General features: G+C 36.8%; 1 protein-coding gene across 1 annotated transcript in view; it reads right to left on the bottom strand.

Moving 5' to 3' along the window:
- Window positions 1-432, bottom strand: part of SPAG17 (sperm associated antigen 17) — a 232357-nt gene extending 231925 nt beyond the window's left edge. Inside the window, exon 1 of the mRNA XM_043459617.1 lies at window positions 341-432. Coding sequence (XP_043315552.1) covers window positions 341-427 — 87 coding nt within the window. The 5' untranslated portion in view covers window positions 428-432. The remainder of the gene's footprint in view (window positions 1-340) is intronic.
- Window positions 433-18319: the final 17887 nt, after the last annotated feature.

Raw genomic sequence — 18319 nt, 5'->3', positions numbered from 1 at the left:
TGTGGAGTACCTTCTGGATGACTTCATTGAAAAGGATGGTGAGATGTCAGAACCTCTACTCTTCCCCCACCGCTCACTTTCATCCCCTCTTGAAATCGGAGTCCCCTTCCCTGTTCCCTCAATACTCCCTGAGGGTGGGACCTTAGGATTTTTGTGAACAAAACCGTCAGGGCTGGGAGAGCGGTGCCAAGTACAATCTTCCGAGGGGGCAGCGGTGATGTCTAGAAGAGAAGGCCAGCCTGGCGGCGTCGCCTGGAGAGTCTGGCTCGGGCTTCAGCACTGGAGTGGAGGTGGGGCGGGGGGCGGTGGTCAGAGAGGATTTACGGGGTTCCGGGCATACCTGGTTGAATTGTGCAGCTATGAGCGAGGGTTCCCATATCTTAGAGCTGGTGGTGGTTGTCCCGCCTTTCTCTTTCTTGGGTGCCATGCAAAGAACGGGAGGAGCATTAGCCTCTAAACTGGCCTCAGGCCCGGACTAAGCGTCCCCGCTGCCACAGTAACCGAAGCCACGCCCAGTTCCTGAAGGGATTGGCTCCCCTCTGCCAAACCGGTTCTAAACGCTCTGGTCAACCGCTTCCGTTGCCTCGGTAACCGGCAACTTGTGGGCGGGGCTCCAGTCCCCAAGGTTAAATCAGAAATTCCCAGCCGTAGAAATGTGCAAGTGGAGGAGGAAAGGATACAGCGAGTGCTGGTCAAGCTACTTACTTTTACTCCCACCCTCTGCTGCTTCTTTAGAGCCTTCTCTGGTCCGAGGCATTGTCTAGAAATTCAGAATCCCTGGAATCCCGTCCACAACTTCTTTACCAAGATTTCTTCCACCCTGGGAAACTCAGAATGAAGAACTGACTCCACTCAGAGGACAGTCCGCTGTTTTCTCTTCCTCTCTAATCTGCCCAAGATGCTTCTCTATATGAAGCCAAATTTATCTCCCACCTCCATCCCCTGCTTTGGTCTAGGTTCTGCCTCCCAAGGCCTTACTAAAACAGGTCCAATTACTCTTGCACAGGATTCTTGATATAACTGTAGTCAGGATTAGTGTCAATAAATTGTTTTCTCTTCCTGATTAGCCCAAGTTCTTTTACACTGTGCTCCACTAAGTAGAGTCTTTTCCCTCTTTCCCTCACATAGCACCAATATCTAAAGTATCCTGATCAGAGTTCCCAAAGTAAAAATGATATTTATCATAATAATGTAACAACAACTCTTGTTTCTTGAGCACTGGTTATATGCTGTACATTGTTACATTATTTACTTAAAAACAACCTTGTTCCAAGTCTCACAGTGTATCACTGATGGCACTAAAATTAAAATCCAGGATTATATGAATCCCAATTCCAGTGTGCTTAAATTCTACACTACTATTACCACTGTTTCAGGCCTGCTAAAATGAGAGATGTCTCTCTTTTAGGGCTAGACTTATTTTTATTTAATTTTTATCACAATGGGACAAATTTGAGGACAACCAGGGGCAGAGTTCAGCCAAAGGTGTTTTGCTATCTCTTTAGTCTTTAGTCTGTTTCACTATATAAGGCTGTGCGACCAGTGCTTACCCATTCCTCCCAGCCCTGCACTTGGCCTGGAGGTGAGGTGTTTCAATTATCCCAATGGGCCAGGGTAGCTAAGGAGATGCACATGACTTGAAGCTTAACTTCATTCAGCACAACCTGCAGATGATCCCTCATTGCAAGAAAGTGTTCTGACACTTTTTATTGCTCTTTTTGAGGAAGAAATTGCATTTGAATGGGATAATGATACCTATTCACTACTGTCTTACTTCACCTGAGGTTTAAAGATGATGCTTCTTTTCAACTATTATTCATAATTTGGATCAATGAAAGGAAAGTTTCTCCTCCTACCCCACTTCTTTAAAACAGATATTAAAGAGAAAGTATAATTTATAGAAAGTCTTTTCACAGGATATTTACCAAAAAGAAAATCCACTTTTCTTGTTGAAATATGAATGGTTTATCTTTTGGGAGAATAGATCCATGCAATCACAAATCACAACCTGAATCCCTTTCTTCTTGTCATAAGGATAAAATGTCTGATGTATAGTGATGCCGGAGGTATCATGCCAGAAAGGGATTTTCCTGAGGGTCTCCAGAGCAACCACCCAGGCTACCACTGACTCATAGAATTTTCTCCAAAATTTGATTCTTCACTAAAATTTTCTATATAAGATGAAAACTGACTCTGGATTATGGGTTGAATATAAAGATTCAAGCTTTATATTAATATATAAACACTGTTATAAACAAAAAAATGTAATAACTGATTACATCATTCTGAATTTTGATCATAATTTTTCCTATAGGTTTTTACTGTTTGGGAAAAGCAAGTCCTGTGTCTTTACTAGAAAAGCAGTAAAAAAAGTTTGTTGTCCTTCCAGTTATGTTTCCTAAGAAAAAATTGACTAGATGCTTATATATGTCATACCATGTTACCAATTTTCTTTCTTCTTGAATGTGAATGCATATTTCAAAATAAAACATATTATGTACAATCAGTTCAGCCAAATCACTAGCAGATGATTAATAAAACAACTGCAGATAAGATAGAAAAACAATGGAAAAAAATGGAATAGGGAGAAAAGAGTAAAATTAAATGTTATTTTATAATCAAAGAGAAAATGTCACTAGCTTTGTCTTACAACTTAAAGTTGTAAGTTACATCTTCCAGGGATTGTTCGTTCTCTTCCCATATTTGCCTGTTTATTGGGGTGACACGGAAATCCTTGAATCACTGAATGATTGCTGTGACACAAAGAGCCCCTTTTCCCTTAGTTTCACCTTGATTTCTCCACCAAAGGCATTTGCTTGAGAATATTAAGCATATGATTAAGTGGATGAGAAATAGGCTTTTATTTTTTTAAGCTGCTGAAATGTTGGGGTTTGCTATAGCAACAAAAGTTACTGTAACTATTCCAGTGTTTTTAATAGCTTTCATTTGAGAATCAGCTTTTAGTAAATCTAACAGTAGTCAGCCTTCAAAATGGCATGAGAAAACAGCCTTGTTACTTTCATGTAGGCAGGGCGCAATTTGGCTACTGTGAACAGCACAAAGATCTAATTCCTGCTGCTCGAGAGACTTCATTTAGTATTACCAATGAGAGCTCACCCTTTGCCTGGACTTCCACCTGCTCATACAGCACATTCTTTCACTTATCCATCAAGTAAATACATTTCTTACTTTAAAATAGTCTGCACATTAAAGTGATACAATAACCTAGTCTGCCCATGTCACATATACTTAGGAAAATATTTGCCCATTTTTCAGAAGATGAACCAACAAGATCCGTTGCTAGACATTTAAACACACTAATTGTAATTTAGCAAGTGATTTTTTTTTAAAGAACTGAACATTTTAAAATTAAAAAATAAAGATTTCAAGAATGTACTTGCAATATAATTTTTAGTAGTTCCCTTTGTAATGTCCTACCAGAATAAATTTAAATATAGGTTTTCCAAAATTGATTTAGAGAATTAAAAATAAAGATTTTTATTACAAAGTGTTTTTTCCCTAGCTTTGCCTATTTCATTATTCTAGAGAAAGTGGTACTCTAGATAATTTATGATACAAAAGGGGAAGACATTATACAGTAACCAAATTTATAGGGAGTTTCATCTTAGAATTGGTCTGTTTAATTTCAGAAAATAGGTGTGAATGACAATGTTCATAGTTTTAAGAAGCAAAAGCCTTTCAGCTAAAAGTGTACCCTGCCAAGAATAGAGAAAAAAAAAAAGCATTACCATCTGTCATACATTTATGCTCTTTTGGTATAATAAATTGTTTCCCCCACTAAATATAAGTTGAAACTTTATAAGCATATACTTTACTACATAAATTTTCCCATATGTCAGTGGCTAAAACAAAACTATACTATTCAGAGAATTTTCTTTCACATTGGCAGAGTCACTCCTGGTTTGTTTTAGTTTTTCCAGTAAGATTTTGCATTTAATATTATTTAGCTCACCAAGGACTGTATCCTTTAAGGGTTGCACAGTTTCTTCAGGACACTATGTTTACAAAAAAATAATTTTTTAAGTTTTATGATTTGATCTTACAATAAGTTTAATGAATTCAGGTATAAAGTCAAAGGCATGAAAGGGTCTGATACCTGACCCTTTCATACGTGAAAGGGTCTAGCTAGCTATTGATGTGTCCAGTTTTCCCACTGTTACCGGGTAGCATCAGGAGCTATGGACAAATTCACCTCTAGGCCAAGATTGCAGGTATTCAAAGTACATTTAGATGCAGCAACTTGCTTGATTTTGGCTCAAAAGGCCTCACAGATGACCTCTGGTTTCTCAGACTGGCATCCTACATCTAAGAACACCTTTCACTATCTGGTTGTGCTATTTACCATCATGATCTTTCTGTTGCTAATCTTCTAGGTAGCATGTTATAACGCATTGTCCTGGAGTTTTTATTGTGTGTGATGCAGAGGGCTTGATCTCTTTCAGTGACAAGGTCCAAAACATATGGAGAATATTACACCTGCATTCAATGGTCAGCATTAGCTTCCTATTCCATCCTGAGTGCAATTTAAAGTGTTGACTTTAATCTTTAAAGCCCCTCATTGTTTAGAAGCCAGTTACTCCAGATATCACATCTCTCCTTATGCATCATCGTGGCAATTAAAATCAGCTGCAGGCTTGCAGTTCCTAATCCCTAGTGAATTGTGGGGAGCCTGGGAGTAGATCACTTTCTAAAGAAGAACTTCCCTAGGAACCCTTTTTCTGTCAGTGATAAAAGCAATATTCGAAGTTTACAATTTTGGCCTTGAATGTCTTGTCATATAGCTGCACGCCTTTGGAAGCATAATGAAGTGCTTTTGATTTAATTTTTATGTTATTTTATATAATTTGTGGCCAAGAGTTAAGAATATCAATCTACTTTTTAATGAATCAGATAAATAACAGTTGTATATATTAAAAATAGAAAAAGCTAAAAATTCATCTGTTTCATATTTGTTAGTGTGGGAGTTTTCACTTGAATATTCTCTCACTCAAGTTTTTCTTTGAATCTAATTTTAAATGTCTTCAGTGAAGGGATTTGCGGTAAATCCTTTGGGGACAATTTCAAAACCCATAATTCATGGTAAGTCATTTCTCTAAATGCTTATCTAAATGTTTGATTTCTTAATGTTTTATCAGATGTCTGTTACTCATACATGTGCTCTATGTTAAAACTTTAAAAATTGTGTACAAAGTTCAGAATTTATGGTTGATGGGAACCTACACCGAAGTGTATTATGCCGATCAATGAGTAATCTTTTGGGGAAAAAGATGATTGGTCATAAGGTTATGAGGAGCTGGGAGTATTATATATGGTAGTGTAGACAAACAGTGGGGTTCCCTGGTGTATCAAATGGTAAAGAATCTGCCTGCAATGCAGATCGACTGACGTTTGATCCCTGGGTCAGGAAGATTCCCTGGATAAGGGCATGGCTACCCACTCCAGTATTCTTGCCTGGAGAATCCCATGGACAGAGGAGCCTGGCAGGCTACAGTCCACAGGGTTGCAGAGTCAGACACAACGGAGCATCTACCACACACACAGGCAGAGTCTGCTACCTTTGTTATCCCTCCTTCCTCAACTTCTCTTTTCCAGCCTGACACTCTCTGACTCTCAACCTTCCTAAAAAATGCAGGGTACCACTAAGAAGATGTCTGAATGTCTCTGACTATGATCTTGTACATCTTAAATGCAACTATGCAGAGTTGCCTTTTTCTATTTTATACATGCCAATCCTTGTTTCCATGAATTAAAATTTTGCTTTTGCTGGCTTCCAACTTTTGTGTAACATTCTGCTGTCAAATGAACCCAAATTAAGACTATCATAGGATAAGTCCACTTACTGAAGGAAGGGGGTATTGTTCAGTAGAATGCAGCTGCATCATTTCCTATTAAATTTCAAATTCATATATATCATTTATTTATTCAATGTCTCTTAGTATGCTTGCTTAGGTTTCTTATGCCCTCCAAATGTGGTATTTTATGTTGTCATTGTTCAGTTGCTAAGTCATGTCTGACTTTGTGATCTCATGGACTGTAGCATGCCAGGGTCTCTTGTCCTTCACCATCTCCCGGAGTTTGCTCAAACTCATGTCCTTTGAGTCGGTGATGCTATCTAACCATCCCTTCCTCTGTCGCCCCTTCTCATTTTGCCTTTTTCTTTCCCAGCATCAGGAAGGTCGTATTTTATACTATATCCATCTATCTGAAAAAGTATGAATTTCTCTGATTAAATATTTTATTTCACTGGTTGATTGGTGGTATTGTTTATAAGGATAGGGAATACAAGAAAAAGAAAAGTCTAGGAGTGGGCTAATGAGGAAATTAAGACTTTGGTTTTTAGATAAATTCAGTTTGTATACACCTGAGACATCCAAACATGTCAAGTCAGAAACTGGTGGGCCTGGTGCTCAGAGCAGGGGTAGGTATGGGTGAGTCATCTACTCATGCATAGCAATGAAGCCTGGGTGGAACCTGCCTGGAGAGATCATGCAGTGAGCGGTGGAGCTAAGCCTAGAGCTGACTGAGCTCTGGGAGCCCAACAGTCAGTGGCTAAGAGGAAGAGGACAGGCCTGGGAGTGGAGGTATGGTCCCAGAGGGAAGGGGAAATTCCAGTGGGGTTCCTGTCACTGAAGTCAAAAGGTGGGGGTACTTCCAGAAGGAGAGAGTGGCCAGTGGTCCTGAATGCTACTGAGAAGACAGTAAAAAAAGTCTGAAAAATGCTTGCTGGATGTAGGAACAAGAAAGTCAGTTGTGGTTAGCTGTTTTACCTTAAAGTCTTTGGGAAAGTGCATTGGTAGATGAATGGATAAAGAAAATGTAGACACAAAGGAATATTATTCAGATGTAAAAAAATGAAATCTTGCTATTTGCAACAACATGGATGGATCTAGAGGGTATTATGCTAAGTGAAAGATAAATACCTTATGGTCTCACTTATTTGTAGAGTTTACAAAAATAAAACAAATAAAATAAAACAAAAACACACTCATGGATACAGAGAAAAAACAGGTGGTTGTCAGAGAGGAGGAAGGTGAAGGGGTGAAACAGGTGAAGGGGTGAGTAAGAGATATAAACCTCTAGTTACAAAATAAATAAGCCAGAGGGGTGTAATACACAGCATAAGGAATATGGTCAATAATATGGTAATTATTTTGTCTGGGGACAGATGGTTACCATCATGGTGACCATTTTATAACAAATGCAAATATCAAATCACTATATAGTGCACCTGTATGTCAGTTAAACATTAATATAAAAAAGAAAATAGGAGTTTGAATGCAACTCCTATGTAGATGATTTTTCTTACTGTTCTTTGGTCAAACTAATTGTAAAGTGGTCGATTCCTTATGTCACCTTGGCTAGGCTAAGGGATGCTCAGATAACTAGTCAAATACTATTTCTGGGTGTGTCTGTCAGACTATTTCTGGAAGAGATTAGAATCTGAGTCATTAGACTGAGTGAAGATTGTCTTCACCAGTGCTGTGAGCGTCATCCAATTGATTAAGGGCCTGATTAGAACAAAAGGCAGATGAAAGACAAATCTGCTCGTGGACTGAACTGGGACATCTATCTTCTGCCTTTGAATGTCAGTGCTCCTGGTTCTCAATCCTTGGGTTTTAGACTGAAACTACATACCACTGGTTTTCATAGGCTTCCAGATTTCAGATAGCAGATTTTAAGACTTCTCAGCCTCTAAAATCTCATGAGTTAATCTCTTATTTTTTATATCTATCTATTGATACAGATATATGAATATATAGCTGTTAATGGTTCTGTTTCTCTAAAGAACCCAAATACATTAATCTTTAAGAGTGCATTTTAAAAAGTTACATTTCCTATAGTTTTAAATGCAGAGTTCTATTAAAAATATCAATATGCAGTTTTATTTGACATCATTTTTTGATATTGATAAGCATTGGCTTCTATGTGAGGTATAAAGAAATAGTGATATTTACAACACTATCATCTTGAAGGTTTTGAAGAAGTTAGAGAGGATTTCTTGGAAACTAAAAGATTTTTTCTAGTAAGACCTTAATAGAAAGAAAACCATCTTACTGAAATCTACTTTGACTATGTTCGGTGAAGATGTCAGTCTATAAAAGGAAGACATATTCTCTGATATTAAGAAAAATGTCCTACACTCCATTTCTGTCTCCTTCCAATATGTGTTCTCAGAAAACTTCCACTGAAAACTCCACCTTATGGCTGATGTAAATGGATATATAAGGAAGGAATAAGAGGAAAAAGAAAACACTTGAAGTCAGATAGTAGGAAGAAAAGGACGACTATAACACCCATTCAAAAATAAAATAATTTCAGCTGACGCACAAGTCAATCAGCAGAACAAATACTGCTTCAAAAGGTCATATCAGAGGCTGCTCCCTCTGCCTCACTCCATTTCTGAATGAATCTATTCAGTTCTTCCACCATTTCCTTCATGGGAGTCAACTATTTCTAACTTAACCTGCCAAAATAACGGTTTCGTTGACTCTTTCTTATATTTCAACTCTTTAATATATTAAACAAAACAAACCTCATTTTCTGTCTGCTGTGCTTTGATTGTTACACTTGACCTTTTCTTTTGTACATAGCAGTGCCTTCTTTATGCGCCCGTAGTTTCTTGTTTTATTTCCCCCCGTTTAGGCTGGCTATTAATCTCTAAGCTTCTATTTTTGTTCACAATCAAGTTATATAATTTGTCAACCGTCCACATTTTAAAACTTTTATGATTGTTTTTGCCTAACGGTATGCACACCACCTGAGCCAGCTGCCTTAATCCTTGAGTGTAGCCATTTTTCTCCACTATACTTTTGGGTAATAACCATTGCCAATTTATCCCACTAAGTAAATTCCTCATTTTATTGAAATTGTTTTTACAAAGCTTAAGTTACTCACATGTATGCCCATAATCTCGTCTCCCTCTGCCTTCACTCTGGTAGAAGTTTGAAACCCTATTACTCTATTTATTATCATAGTTTCTCAAACTCCTCCACATTAGCTTTCAGACTTGCCATAACCTCCTTCCTCTTTACAACAAAGGCTTATTAAAAATCAGAGAATCAAATCTTAGTGCCGAGAAGCACCTCCAAAGATCCTCTTGTACTGAGAGGACAAAATTCTTTCTCCTGATCCAGTTCCCCTGCTCCAACCCTTTCTGGCTGTGTGACAAACTTGACCAAATTATTTAACCCTTCTTTGCTTCAGTTTCTATTTGAAATTCAGATAATTCTCCTTACATTATAGGGTTGTTATGAAGATTCAAACAGTCAGTAGATATAATTGCTTTAGAACAGTTTATGGCATATATTGTGTTCTCAATATATGTTAGCTACTCTTTTTCAAATATACTTTTTATTTTAAAATAGTTTTAGATTCACAGAAAACTGGCAAAGATAGTGCACATTGTACTCATTTACCCCACACCCAGTTTTCCCTACTGTTAACATCCTAAATTAGCATGTTAAATTTGTCACAAGGAATGAATCAATATTGATATGTTCTCACTAACTAATGATTTTTAATCTAATTGTCCTTTATCTGTTGCAGGATCCCATCCAGGAGGCTGAATTCCATTGAAATATCATGTCTCCTTAGGCTTCTCTAACCTCTGCCAATTTCTCAAACTTACCTTGATTTTGATGACGCTGACAATTTGGGGTGGTAAGATGTTTTGCAGAATTTTTGGTTTGTCTGATGTTTTTCTTAGATAAGAGTCATGGAACTGGGGAGAAAGACTAAAGACATCAGGCACCATTCATGAGGATCACATCAAGAGTACTTGCTCTCAACATCCCTCCTCACTGAGGATGTTAACCTTGATCACCTGGCTCAAGTTTTTCCGTTATAAAGTGTTCCCACCCCCAACTTTCCATACTATAGTCTTTGTGAGAAAGTTACCATGTGGATTCACAGCCCCTCATTTAAAATATGGGGAATTATGTTCTGCCTTGAGGGGGTCAGTATCTATGAAAATATTTGAAAGTCTTCTGTATTAGAAAATTTCTACTCTCTCTATTTATTTATTCAATCAATCATTTATAGCAGAAAGGATCATAAATCTTTATTTTATCCTTTGGTGTATAATCCAATACTCCTTTATTTATTTTGACACTTAACTCAGTTGCTCCTTGCTTTGACTGTTGGGAGCCCTTTCAGTTGGCTTCTGCGTCCCCTTGACACACCCCTTCATTGTTTTGTTTTGCTTTTTCCTTTGAGCACTTCCTTACTTCCTGGCATTATAATATGTTTCAGGCTACTATTATGTATTCTTGCCCCAGTCTTTGAATCAGCCAATTTCCAAAGAGCCCCAGTTCTTGTATTGGAGAAGGGTATTAAAAACCAAGAACTGGGCCCTGCGCATGCTCTCTGCTACTGGAGTGTCTTTTGTTTCCAGGCTCTCTCAGTAAAAAGAATTAAGAAATAACACGTGTATTTATGCATATACACAATTATTTTTATAAATACATATATGTTTCTATTAAGGTAAACATGTTCATAATGATGTTTACCACTCTAATCCAATACCATGCAGTTCCTTCTAGCCGGCTAATATTTTATTAGCTGCTTATTCATTCAACAAATTTTGTTGAGTGTCTATTATTTGCCAGGCCTTATGCTCGTAACTGGGGAATAGAGAATATGGTGGATGCTACCCCTAGTCTCATGTGACTTAGAATTCAGGTGACAGTTTAAACTTTTATTTTAGTTCTTTCGTACTAATAAGGATTGACATCATTCATCATAGTCTATTTTCTCATACATCCATTGTCCCCCCATCATACTTCATTCCCCCACTTCCAAGACTGTACCACTTTCTATTGGCCATCTATTTATTTTTCTCTACCCTCATTTCTCTTCTCTCAACTCATTGTCCTCCAGGATTTTTCATCTCCCATAAAATACACTCCAGCAGAAAAGTGACTGTAATACAATAAGCATATTACTACCTCCATTCCAAAGTTCTTTCACATCTCATTTTTGGCTACAGAATTCCTTGAAGAAGATAAAGTTATTGCTAAGATGCTTTGTCTACAGTGGCATCTTACAACTGCTACCGACTGTATGAACTTTTTTGGGATGCTTTGAGAAGGTCCCACATGGCCAGCTACAGCTGTCAGAAATTGGAGGCCATGGCCAATAAACACAAGAAAAAATGCTCAACATCACTCATTATTCAGTTCAGTTCAGTCGCTCAGTCGTGTCTGACTCTTTGCGACCTCATGAATCACAGCACGCCAGGTCTCCCTGTCCATCACCAGCTCCCGGAGTTTACTCAAACTCATGCCCATCGAGTCGGTGATGCCATCCAGCTATCTCATCCTCTGTCATCCCCTTCTCCTCCTGCCTCCAATCCCTCCCAGCATCAGGGTCTTTTCCAATGAGTCAACTCTTCACATGCAGTGGCCAAAGTACTGGAGTTTCAGCTTCAGCATCAGTCCTTCCAATGAACACCCAGGACTGATCTCCTTTAGGATGGACTGGTTGGATCTCCTTGTAGTCCAAGGGACTCCCAAGAGTCTTCTCCAACACCACAGTTCAAAAGCATCAATTCTTCAGCGCTCAGCTTTCTTCACAGTCCAACTTTCATATCCATACATGACCACTGGAAAAACCATAGCCTTGACCAGATGGACCTTTGTTGGCAAAGTAACGTCTCTGCTTTTTAATATGCTATCTAGGTTGGTCATAACTTTCCTTCCAAGGAGTAAGCGTCTTTTAATTTCATGGCTTCAGTCACCATCTGCAGTGATTTTGGAGCCCCCCAAAATAAAGTCTGACACTGTTTCCACTGTCTCCCCATCTATTTCCCATGAGGTGATGGGGCCAGATGCCATGATCTTAGTTTTCTGAATGTTAAGCTTTAAGCCAACTTTTTCACTCTCCTCTTTCACTTTCATCAAGAGGCTCTCTAGTTCCTCTTCACTCTCTGCCATAAGGGTGGTGTCATCTGCATATCTGAGGTTATTGATATTTCTTCCGGCAATCTTGATTCCAGCTTATGCTTCCTCCAGCCCGGCATTTTTCATGATGTACTCTGTGTATAAGTTAAATAAGCAGGGTGACAATATACAGCCTTGATGCACTCCTTTTCCTATTTGGCACCAGTCTGTTGTTCCATGCCCAGTTCTAACTGTTGCTTCCTGACCTGCATACAGGTTCTGATTATTAGAGAAATGCAAATCAAAATTACAATGAGGTATTATCTCACACTGGTCAGAATGACCATCATCAAAAAACTCTACAAACAATAAGTGCTGGAGAGGATGTGGAGAAAAGGGAACATTCTTGCACTATTGGCGGGAATGTAAATTCATAGACCCACTATGGAGAAGATTATGGAGATTTCTAAAATATCTAGGAATAAAACTACCATATGAGCCAACAATCCTACTACTTGGGCATATACCCTGAGAAAACCATAATTCAAAAAGGCACATGTACCCCAATGTTCATTGCAGCACTATTTACAACAGGTAGGACATAGAAACAACCTAGATGTCCATCAACAGATGAATGGATAAAGAAGTCATGATACATATATACATGATGGAATATTACTCAGCCATAAAAAGGAATGAATTTGGGTCAGTTGTAGTAAGGTAAATGAACCTAGAGCCTGTTATACAGAGTGAAGTAAGTCAGAAATAGAAAAACAAATGCTGTATATTAATGCATAAATGGTACTGATGAACCCATTTTCAGGGCAGGAACAGAGACTCAGACACAGAGAACTGATGTGGACACAGTGGGGTAAGGAGAGAGTGGAATGAATTGAGAGAGTAGCATTGAGATATATACATTACCATATACAAAATAGATAGCTCACATGAAGTTGCTGTGAAACACGGGAAGCTCAACCCAGTGTTCTTACAACCTAGAGCGTGGGGAGTGGTGGGGGCTGGGAGGGAGGTTCAAGAGGGAGGTGACGTATGTATACTTATGGCTGATTCCCACTGCTGTATGGAAGAAACCAACACAACACTGTAAAACAATTGATATAATTAATTAATTAAAAATAATGGATGCTTCCCTGTTAGCTCACTGGGTAAAGAATCTACCTGCAATACAGGAGGCACAGGTTCAATCCCTAGCTGGGGAAGATCCCCTGAAGAAGGAAAGGGCAACGCACTCCAGTATTCTTGCCTGGGAAATCCTATGCACAGAGGAGCCTGGTGGGCTACAGTCCAAAGGGTCACAAAGAGCAGGATGCAACTGAGTGACTAAGCACAGCATAGCAAACATAATAAGTAAATAAAAATAATTAATTAATACAATACATTTAAACAAGAAATTGGAGGCCATGGATTATTCTACTGTGCAGGTAGAGGATCTCTATTCATGCAAAACACTATAGGAATCCTGATTTTAGAGGCTTTCTCTGCTGCTGACTAAAAAAATGAATTGACATTTTTATATAGTGTTATATTTGGTAAGAATTTTTATTCCTTTATGTTAAATCCAACCCAATCCCTCTCACCTAAAAGAAAAACTAAGATTATTTCTGTCCATGAAGAAACTCACTTGTAATTTTCTTTCTCATACTGTCCTAGTTTGTTTGGATAACAAATTTACACTAGCCTGGAAAATGGACGGGGCAGTACATTCTTTTTGTCTGTTCGATGATGGAGTTTGTATAAAGATTGGGATAAACAATTCCTAGATTATTTGGAAGACTATATGGGCCCTGTGATTTAAAAAAATTATTTTTAATTGTTTAACTACTGATTTGATTTCCTCAGTGACATTAACAGTATTTAAGTTTTCAAGTTATTCTTGAGCTAGTTTTAACCAATATACTTTTCTAAAAATATTTTCATTTCTTCTGTATTTAAAATTAATGAAATAAGGATCTTTTCTCCCCACTTTTATTCAACATAGTTTTGGAAGTCCTAGCCATGGCAATCAGAGAAGAAAAATAAATAAAAGGAATCCAAATTGGAAAATAAGAAGTAATACTGTCACTGTTTGCAGATGACATGATACTATACATATAAAATCTAAAATGCTACCAAAAAACTACTAGAGCTCATTAATGAATTCAGTAAAGTTGCAGGATACAAAATTAATACACAGAAATCTCCTGCATTCCTATACACTAACAACAGAAGATCAGAAATATAAATTAAGGAAACAATCCCATTTACCATAATATCAAAAAGAATAAAATACCCAGGAATAAACTTACTTAAGACAAAAGACCTCCACTCTAAAAATTCTAAAATGCTGATGAAAGAAATTGGAGATGACACAAACAGACGGAAGGATATACCATTTTCTTGGAACAGAAGAATCAATATTGTCAAAATTACTATATTACCCAAGGCAATCTACAGATTCAGTGCAATCCCTATCAAATTACCAACAGCATTTTTCACAGAACTAGAACAAAAACTTTTCAATCTATATGGAAACACAAAGATCCCAAATAGCCAAAGATTCTGAGAAACAAAAATGGAGCTGGTGGAGAGTCCTTGACTTCAGACTATACTACAAAGCTACAGTAACTGAAACAGTATGGTACTGGCACAAAATCAGAAATATAGATCAATGGAACAGGGTAGAAAGTCCAGAAATAAACTCACACACCTATAATCAATTAATCTATGACAAAGGAGGCAAGAATATACAATGGGGAAAAGACTGTATCTTCAATAAGTGGTGCTAGGAAAAGTAGACAACTGCATGTAAAAGAATGAAATTAGAACATCCAATATCACAGACAAAAATAAACTCAAAATGGATCAAAAACCTAAATGTAAGGCCAGACAGAGTAAAGCTCCTACAGGAGAACATAGGCAGAACATTCTTTGACATAAATCACAGCAAAATATTTTGGAATCCACCTCCTAGACTAATGAAAATAAAAAATTTTCCCTTAAACTCTATTATTCTTTATGTTAGTAAGGCTACTGAAACTTTAAACTGGTTAGTATTTGCCTGGATTATCTATTTTCATCCTTTTCAAGTTTTTTCTATTCTTTTTGTTTAATAACAAATGGCTATTTAAGAAATTCAGTCTAGAAGTCTTTGTCTAATTTTTGGTCATTGATGTTTGTTTGCTTAGATACTTATACTTATCCACTATTTGGGTTATTCTTTACCCATTAGTTCTTCTTTCAGTTCAGACCTTTCCTCTTCTAAAATTTCCCTTCTTTGTGCAGTTCAACCCTTATAATTTACTTTAATAACAATCTGTTGGAGATAAAATATCTTAGATTTTATTCATATGAAAAAGTATTTATGTTACTAAGTTCTTAAAAGATAATTTAACTTGGCATATAATTCTAAGATGATAATAACTTTCTTTCAGAATGCTGAAAAAATTATTCTCCAGTTTTCTGATTTCTATGGGTGCTGTCAAGTCAGCAATAAGATTATTTGCTGTTTCTTTGTGTGTGTGGCTGTTATGTTCTTTTTGGTTTTATCAGGATTGTCTCCTCATCTTTGGTTTTCTACAGTGTCATTATGATGTATCTAGTAATGATTGCTTTTTATTTATCCTGTTTGGGGTTCATGAATCTGTCAGCTTCCTGAATCTGTCAATTAATATCTTTAATAAATTACGGAAATTTTCTCAACAAGTATGTCATCATATATTTCCTGTCATCCAAGTTTTCTATTGTTCTTATTGGAAACTCCAAAATATATGTTTGATCTTCTTTCTCTATCCTTACATACATTACTTGTCCTATTGTTTCCATATCTTTGTTTCTCTTTGCAGGCATACCACAGAGATATTGTAGGTTCAGCTCCATACCACCACAATAAAGCAAATATTGAAATAAGTGAGTCACATGAATTTTAAAATTTCCCAGTGCATATAAAACTTGTGTTCACACTGTACTGTAATCTAATGTGTGCAGCAACATTATGTCAAAAAAAAAATAATGTAGACACCTTAATTAAATATGGAGCTACAATATGATCCAGCAATCCTACTCCTGGGCATATATCCAGAAAAAACTGTAATTCAGAAAGATACATGCACCCCAGTGTTCATTGCAGCACTATTTATAATAGCTAGGACATGGAAGCAACCTAAATGTCCACCAACAGAGGAACGGATCAAGATGTGGCAGACATATACAATGGAATGTTTGTTGTTATTGCTGTTTAGCCACTAAGTCATGTCCAATTTTTTTGTGACCCCATGGACTATAGCCTACCAGACTCCTTTGTCCATGAGATTTCCCAGGCAAGAATACTGGCGTGGTTGCCATTTCTTTCTCCAAGGATCTTCCCCACCCAGGGATTGGACTGTATTGGCAGGTGAATTTTTTACCACCAATCCACCAGGGAAGTCCCACAATGGAACATTACTCAGTCATAAAAAAGAATGAAACAATGCCATTTGTATTCACAGAAACATGGATGGACCGAGATACTGTTATGCTGAGTGAAGTAAATAATACAGAGAAAAATATCATATGACTTCACTTATACGTAGAATCTTAAAAATGGTACAAATGAACTTATTTACAGAACAGAAATAGAATCACAAATGTAGAAAACACACTTATGGTTATGACACAGTAAGGTAGGGAGGGATAAACTGGGAGACTGGAATCGACATACACATGCTACTATATAGAAAATAGGTAACTAATAAGGACCTACTGTATGTCATAGGGAACTCTACCCAATATTCTGTAACAACCTATATGGGAAAAGAATCTTAAAAAGAGTGGGTGTATATGAATATATATATATATGTATACACACACACACATATATATATATACATAATACATATAACTGATTCACTTTGTTGTACATCTGAAACTAACTCAGCTACACTCCAATAGAAAATTTTTTGAAAAACTTCATTGCTAAAAAATGCTAACCAGCATCTGAGCCTTCCATAATCTATAATTTTTTGCAATAGTAGCATCAAAGATCATTGATCACAGATCACCAAAGAATATGACAATAAAAAAGTTTAAAATATTGTGAGAATACCAAAACGTGACACATAGACAGGAAGTGAACAAACGTTGTTGGAAAAATAGTGCCAACAGACTTGCTCAACACACGGCTGACGTACATTTTTAATTTGTAAAAACACACTGTACCTGAGAAGCACAATTAAGCAACGTGCAATAAAACAAGGTATGCCTGTACTAAATTTTCTGTAATTCATTCAGATTTATCTTGTAGTATGCTAATTTTCTCTTCATCCTGTTTAATATTTCATTTTTATGAGAATAAAAAAATTATGCTTTTTTTCATTAAAAAAAATCTATGTGATTTTTTTTCAAATGTGCCTGATAATTTTTCTTTGAGTGTCTTATTTATGCCTTTATCTAGTCTATGTTACTTCTTTTAACATAGCAAGCATCCTTATTTTATATTCTTACCTGATAATTCTACCATTTGAAGTAATAAACGATTCTTGGATACATCTTTTGTTGCTCATGGAGCATCATTTATTTGAGCATTTTATTATTGTTTTCTTAGAGTACATATTAATGAAATATTTAAGGCCTGGGTTGAAAGTATCTTTCCTTCATTAGCATGTATATGTTATTTCTAGATTTGAAGTTATGTGGATCACAAAACTATAACCTATGAGGGTGGACTTGAAGTTTTAAAGTCTCAGAAAGGTTTTGTTTTCACTCTCTGCCAATGCTAAGACAAGCATGTTTCTTTCTGTTGCTCTCCCTGGAGTGGAATTTATATATGCATACATTTGGGCTACTGCCACAAAGGTGTTCTCCCATGTGGGTTTGGCTTTTTGTGGGGACATACTATCAATGACCAGTTAGCCCTAGGCATTCTCTCTAGTCCCTCCACTCCTCAGAAGATTGTCAGATCAGAAGTACATGGTCTCTTTGGAGCTATCTTACCCTCCCAGTTTCCTGTTTTTACTTTGTTTTTGGCCTCTGAGGATTTCTCTTATATTATTATCGGCTCAATAGCATACTTAAATATATTTTAAAATATAATTTTAGTCATAGCTTCAAAGTTTTTGTAAGGAGGTCACTTGTATTTAGTGTCAGAAATGTTATAATCCATTTTAATGCCTATTCTAGACAAGACAGCTTTCAAAATGAAAGTTCAGCAGGTCACCTCTTTCCTCTTAAATTATACTCACACTTAAGAACTCTTGTCTGATCAGTTGGTAGACATCTGGTAATTCTGCTTCAACATATGCAGGCTCATTAGTATTTATATCTTTAAGGAAAAGCATGTTTTATGTGAACAGTTTTAAGAATATTTTTCCCTTAAATTGATATTTATTGTTTGCTTATATGTACCAAAAATGAACTAAACCTATTCAATGACAGAAACACTTGAA

This window comes from Cervus canadensis, chromosome 2 (genome assembly GCF_019320065.1).
Source record: "Cervus canadensis isolate Bull #8, Minnesota chromosome 2, ASM1932006v1, whole genome shotgun sequence".
In the NCBI taxonomy this organism is placed as follows: domain Eukaryota; kingdom Metazoa; phylum Chordata; class Mammalia; order Artiodactyla; family Cervidae; genus Cervus; species Cervus canadensis.
The sequence above is the reverse complement of the archived record's forward strand: the minus strand, read 5'-3'. Positions and strand labels throughout refer to the sequence as shown.